Genomic DNA, 6,924 nt, shown 5'->3' with positions numbered 1-6,924 from the left:
CCCGCCCCCCCGGGAGACGGGAGGGTACAAGTTTTGTGTGGATTTTATGTTTTCAAACCTGGTTGGTAAATTGTAATTCCCTCTGTCAGGTTATAATAACTTTTTTTTCCTTTTTTTTTTTTTTTTTTTAATTTTATATTTATGTTGCGTTTTAAGAAGATGACGCGCCAGAAGCGCTTGGTGAGGAGTCAAGAAAGCTTACCAGAGAACAGCTATTTACACTGGCTGCGACAGCTTCTATAAACTTCAGTTCAATGATATGCTATTCAATCCTGGGACCCTTTTTCCCTTCAGAGGTAAACAGTTTAGCCAGCTACTCTTTGGAGTGTTTGTTGCGTGTTGAAACTTTTAAACAGATCTTGAGCACTGTGGTACCTTTACTGCTGTCTGTAAGCACCAAGTTAGGCTTTCCGTTTGTGGGAATTCATATTGATAGCCTGATGCTGGCTAAAATAGATTAGAGTGTATATAATGGTGACCTGGATCCTGTCCATGGTCTAATTTCATCTTCCCCATCACTACAGAAAACACGGCAAACTGATGATAGGAGGCAGAAGATGAGAGGGATGCTTGGAGAAGTGAAATAGTATTTGCCTGGTGTTGCGTAGCAGTTTGGTAGTAGAGCTGAGATTAAAACTCTGCCCATGTCCTGACTTGCATTTCAGTGCCGTAGCCACTCGGTGACTTTATTTATAGCTACCTTTCTGTTAACTCATGCTGGGCCATCATTCACTGCATTAAACTTCCTGACCTAGCACCTAGAGGGAAAAAAAACCAAAACACCAAAACTCTGCTTATGTTGAGTGAATACAATGTTTAAATATAAGATGAAAAAAAGTGGTCACGGTGCTTTTGCAGCAGAAGTCTGGTTCTCTCATGACCAAGTTGTTCCCAAGTATTAACAAAGAAATGTTAAGGTTTGTTCTAAATATTCCAATGTACAGCTTGTACCCAAGTGGCTGTATTTTGCCAGTCGGATAAGTAAAAAAATTGTCTGGTGCTTATTATGAGGAGGCATGATACAGTGAAGATAATGGATATCTCTGTTCACTGCCCTCTCACCATGTGAGGGCTCAAAGCTTTGTAGCTAGCTCCACTGCACACCAGCTGAAGCTACTTGTATAAAACCTGGTCACCTGTGCAGTAGTTCAGCAAACAGCACAGTGTTTCTATTCACTGAGGAATCGCTGTTGCTTTTACCTTGATTACATGTAGTTTAACTAGAAGTGCAGCGTGTGTTTAAATTGCTGGGGTGGTAGCTTATGAGCCCTGACTGTATTTGAGAAAGGAAGTTGCTTTGTAACTGCACGAATTAAAAAAAAATAAAAATAAATGCACAGGCATAAATGTTATTCACCTCAAGAATTTGCTTCCATCTTTACGCAGGTGTGATCTTTTTTGCAGGCAGAAAAAAAAGGTGCCAGTAACACCATGATTGGCCTGATTTTTGGATGTTTTGCTTTGTTCAATTTCTCGACTTCTTTAATCTTGGGAAATTATGTAAGTATAACTGAAGCTGTAACTTATTTCTGTGATGACACAAGTTGGTACATGAAGACAGTTCTCTAAGGCTGAGAAAAGAGATGTCTCTTCAGTAGCATTGCTGTAGGCTTCTGTCTGCACTAACTGGAGCCTGGATGGTCAGCCTGAATCTGATTTAAGTCTTGGCAATACAATTTAAAAATCACTCTTCTACAGTTCTTGAGGGTAGCATAGGGTGGCGGACTTGTAGCTGGTTTGTTTCTCTGGTTAACTGTTCTGTTTGCTTCAGAGTAATCTACTGATCGATTTTTCCTTTTGGTTACCTCCTTTCCCCCTATCTTCCATTTTATTTATTGCACTTACTTATATAATCTGTTTGCCTTTGGCACCATTCTTAAGGTGTTTTGTTTTGTTTTTTCTTTAGTTAGCTGCACCCCTTCTTCTTTTCTGGTATGTTGTCTTTTTCTTAAAATTTTCTCCTGTTATGACTCTCTGCTGCTTAATTTGGTTTTCCCTTCCATTTCATTATACAGTGATATGAGCTAAATGTCTCCAGTTCTTGCAACCTCAGTTTTCGCACAGATTCAGGATTTTTCTCATGCTGGAGAAATTACAAATAAATTATAAAAATTTGTTTGTTTGTATGATGGAGCACCGCTGTCTCTGCATTTTTGGGTGGGGCTGCTCAGGATCATACCCTAAGTTGGGGCTGCTGCAGTTTCGCAGTCTTCTCTTTCTTTGGCTGGGCGGTCTCCTCACTGACCCCATGGTAAATGATTTTCTCTGGTGCTGAGGTGGCATATCAAGGTGTCACGCAAGGGCCATTGGTAAGTCCAGTCTCTGTGCCTGTGATGGCATTCAACTATGGCACAAACCTCACCAAGTACTTTGCAGGGGAGAGAGAGAGTGAGCGCGTGTGCCATCCTCACTGCAGACAGGTGAAGTGAGCACCAATAGAGGTGGACAGTCCCACAATCAGAAATCCTGAGGGTTCCAGTGAAACTTGGCAAAATATGGGCTTTAGTAATAATAGCTGAAACACAGGGACTTTGTCCAGGCCTGAACAAGAAAAGAGTCTGAAATACCTGCAGTCCTTAGGGGAAGTTGCAGCATGGAATTAGAACCTCAGATGTACTTTGTTATGGGATTGAGTTAGCTTTACAGCATGCCTCTCGTTGTCCTCCACCCTGGTGATGGAGTCTGAAATGAAGGAAGGTGGGGTCCTTTCCCTTAAATGAATGGGAAAGACTGAAGCTACTGTGCTTCCTATGCCAAAGCTTTGTGCTATTAAAGGTTGTGATAAATTTGCTTTAAAATCAGCTTCCATTGACTCTCCTGAGCCATATACGTGGCAGGTATTGTTGACTTGGCATCACTGAGAGTGCTGGAGGGGGAATGTGTTACTTTCTGTTTGTTTGTAATGGGGGGTGCTGCTGTAACCTGCTACTCTGCAGAAGCTGCACTGCAGTGCTGTGAAATAGTTAACTGCACCATTGTCTTACCATTCTGAAAACTGGGTTAAGTCACTTAACCGTTTAGAATATTTTTAGGTTCAGTATTGCATGAAGGCACACCAGCAGGAGCACTGTCTCCAGATCTTTTAGTTGGATATGCTATAAAGTGTTGACAGTGTTTTGGTTTCTTAAGAGTAACTTACTTCGAAAGATTTTTTTGATCTAGGCTCGAAAGAATAACATGTAAAAATGGTATTTGATTTACAGCTTACGGATATTGGAGCGAAATTCATGTTTGTGGCTGGGATGTTTGTTTCAGGATGTGTGACCATTCTGTTTGGGTGAGTATTTTTTTCTTGGTTGGTTTTGTTGCATTTGTCTTCTAATCATTTTCATCCACATGAAAAGATGGGCACAAAACAAAACTGGAAACTCTTGAGCATCTCTCAGGTGTTGGTTAGGTCATCTTTACTTTTTATCTGTCCCTTGTAAAGTAGAATGAACACTTCTCCCTTTCAGTAGGTTTCGAAGCCTGTTCACTACTTTGAAAGCAAAGGAGGAAGGTTTTATGTATTTAACTAACTACTGTAGTTCCTGAACAGCAAGAAGTATGTCAAAGTGCAGCAATAAGGGAACTAGTTATGCATAATTTCTTAATTATTCTTTTCTTAAAAATAATGAGTGCAAATGAGGAGCTTCGCTTGGCAGGTGGAGAGGCTAAGCCATTCATTTTAGCAAAACAAAAGTTTTATTAACAATGAAGGAAGCTCTTATTGTTGTAACTCATTGCTTCAGGCTCCTTGCACAGTTGCTTGGAAAAGCTACGAAATACGACAGAAGATGGCATTGGAGTGTTTCACAGGTTAGGTTTTTTGTGCTCTTTTTACCACCAAAGAAAGGGGAAAAGGAGAACTCTGCCAGAAATAGCTGGGTAGAATTTGAATGACTTCACCGATGTGATGAAAAAAGATGTGGCAATTGAAAGCATTGACTGTCTTGTAACTGTGTCCTTTAATGAGTAAGAAGTGATGCTCCAGGGCCTTTAGTAGATGACCTGTTGCATCCTGAGAGATCTCCATTTACCGTGTTGGGTTTTTTTTCAGAATACTGGACAAGGTGCCAAGTGGACCAGTATTCATTGGTTTGTGCTTTTTAGTAAGAGCGATGGATGCAGTAGGTTTTGCAGCAGCAATGACCGCATCGTTTTCAATCCTTGCAAAGGCGTTTCCCAATAATATAGCCACAGTCCTGGTAAGTGCAAAAACTTGTATTACAGCTGAGTACCTGCAATACGATAAATTGCCAGTAGGCAGCCTGAAGCCAGGAGGAGAAACTGCTGTCTCATGTGCAGGAGTATTTGAAATTGTTACGTAATATTTGTTTATAGTCTAGAATCAGAGTCCTAGAACAAGTTTAGACCTTAACATAACTTCAATTAGGTATAAATTAAACAGTATGTATTGGTTGCTTATGTTTTGAATACAGCTGACCATTGATGGCAGTAGTTAGCTCTTCAGTTGAAATCAGACTGTTAAAGTACTAATACAGCTTTTAGTGACTGCTTGTACATGGATGGTAAGAATCCATGTGGACTGAATAAAAAAAATTTGATTAATTCACTCAAGTAGTGTTGATTTAAATGACTGAAAGATGCAAAACTGGAAACAATTTTGGTTTAATTTTTCTAATCTGTTGGTAAAAGTGATGTATGAGAAGAGAGCTAGAACTTCTTGGAATCTGGAGGGCAGTATTTCAGATCATCAATGATTCATTTCAACCAGAGATATTACCTTATTTAGTCAGGTTTTATGGTGTTAGGAAAAAGAAAGTTTTGTATTTAATAAAATGCTGCTTTTTCTTTCTTTTTTCAATGAATTTTGGTTTCAGTTGAAATACAGACTGACAGAAATAACTGGATTAAATTTTAATGATTGAACAAATGTTAAGAACATCCTTCAGAACATTTAATAAAATTGGAAAAGTTGATGCTTTTATTAATACTGTTGTTAAGCTGTATAGTTACTTCTATAAATACATGTCTATAAAAATATGACCTCCTAACTAGCAAAGAACCGCTAAATTGTATCAGCAGTGAGGAGCTGGCAATTTCTTTGGAAAGCAGGTTATACATTGTAATCATATTTTGGATTTATTCAGTCAATAAGGTTAGGGTTTCCCATTTGCAAGTTTTGAAACGTAATTTAAATAACTAAATCCCTTTAAGTCAAGGTTACTTTACTTATCTGTCTTGTTATAAGACTTAAAAAAAATAAAAAAAATCTGATCTGTCTTGTTATAAGACTTAAAAAAATTAAAAACATAATTCTATGGTGGCAGCACAATAAACATAATGTATAGCTGAAAAAGGTATGCGGTGATGAAGATCACCTCAAGACCACAATCAGAAATGCTATGTAGCTGTGGCCTTCCTTTGCCCTCCTTGTTAGTGCTACATACTGAAAAGTACTTTTCCTCTCCTTACCCTTTGGGCGCCAGTTTTCAACTCACCTTTTACCCATTGGGTACCCTAGAAAACGTATGGGAAGTTGTTAAATGTAGGCATGTCATCCTTGTTGAAGTAGGAAGTTCGGCATCTGTCGGCATGATCCCTCTGTCAGAGGAGGTATGAACTTCGAAACATAAGCAGTATCACCCCCAATAATTCATTAATCTAGAAGGGCTAGATGATGTACAGCCTGATTTGAACTGAAGTCTCACCAGTCATAAATGGTTTTTATGGTTGGTGAGCAACACAAGTGAAAGCATTATTTGGATGCAGTTATGTTAACTCATGGGCATTCCATGTGTTCAAGTTTACCAAAATGTCTCAAATCTATCTAGAACTGATCTGGCAGACTTACTAGTCATATGCTGTTATCTCCTGTCCTGGGAAAGAAAAAGGCTGGGACCCTGGGCTGACCTAGGGTGAAGAACTTGGCTATTGCTGACTGTGCCCGCTCTCGGGCCATTTGACCACTCTGATTTGTATCAGTAAAATTAAAGATGAGGATGGATCCCTGTACTGGGTCCCAGAAGTTAGTAAAACTTTAACTGTAAGCATTTATTACCACCAGCTGTTACTTGTTAAAAGGGAGTGGTCTAAGCACTGATTAGTCAAGTATTGAGGCAGATGTTGACAGTGGTGACTATAGTGGTGTAACACAAGATTTAAGTGTAGCTGCATTATTGTCCTTTTGAAAATTAGTATCTTGTAACATACCAGATTATTAAATTATAGCCAAACTAATCTGAGTTTTCCCCATTGCAATTTCAGTGTTATTTCCTACCCCTAGTCAGTGAATCCAAACAGTTGGTTATGGAAGGGAGGCTTTTACTTGGCACGTGTACCTCATCCGACAAGATAATGAGCCATCAGAGTAGACTTGTTTGAGTCCTCCTGCTCAGGCTGGAGGGTACCTGCAGGTGGGAGAGATGATCACTTCAGCCTGAGTTGTCCTGCAGATGCTTTCCATAGGGAGAGCATTTTCTTGCCCCAGGACTGGGATGTGTTAGGAAGCAGCAGAGTGGCTAACACTGCAGGTGCTTCCCTGTAGTGAAGCAAAGCAAAGGAAGTGATTGCTGTCATGCAGACAACTGCAAAATTCCTTTTGCTGTCCTACTTTGTGAAGCTCTCTACGAGCCCTTATCCTGCTTAGTGATGCAGTGCCTTTTTCTTTTTTTGCTTTTATTGTTACACTAGAGTTTCTCAGCATTCTGACTTTTTTTTTTTGCTTGCTTTCTTTTCATCCTTTAGGGCAGTCTTGAAATTTTTACAGGACTCGGACTGGTGCTGGGCCCGCCTTTAGGTGGCTTTTTGTATCAGTCATTTGGTTATGAGGTCCCTTTCATTACACTGGGATGCATAGTGTTGGTATTGGTGCCTGTGAATATGTGCATATTACCAAAATATGGTAAGAACCTTTCTTCCTGTCTCCTTCACTTCACCTTAATTTCTCATGTGTACAACTGTGTTTTAGAAAAATACCAG

At 39.6% G+C, this 6,924-nt stretch overlaps 1 protein-coding gene across 1 annotated transcript in view; it reads left to right on the top strand.

Moving 5' to 3' along the window:
• The first annotated feature begins 163 nt into the window (after window positions 1-163).
• SLC18B1 (solute carrier family 18, subfamily B, member 1) overlaps window positions 164-6,924 on the top strand; it is a 16,519-nt gene continuing 9,758 nt past the window's right edge. The window contains exons 1-5 of the mRNA XM_009880172.1: window positions 164-296; window positions 1,405-1,500; window positions 3,204-3,277; window positions 4,040-4,187; window positions 6,691-6,847. Of these exons, the coding sequence (XP_009878474.1) occupies window positions 255-296; window positions 1,405-1,500; window positions 3,204-3,277; window positions 4,040-4,187; window positions 6,691-6,847 (517 nt within the window). The 5' untranslated portion in view covers window positions 164-254. The remainder of the gene's footprint in view (window positions 297-1,404; window positions 1,501-3,203; window positions 3,278-4,039; window positions 4,188-6,690; window positions 6,848-6,924) is intronic.

This window comes from Charadrius vociferus, unplaced genomic scaffold (genome assembly GCF_000708025.1).
Source record: "Charadrius vociferus isolate BGI_N301 unplaced genomic scaffold, ASM70802v2 scaffold82, whole genome shotgun sequence".
NCBI lineage: Eukaryota > Metazoa > Chordata > Aves > Charadriiformes > Charadriidae > Charadrius > Charadrius vociferus.
The sequence above is the reverse complement of the archived record's forward strand: the minus strand, read 5'-3'. Positions and strand labels throughout refer to the sequence as shown.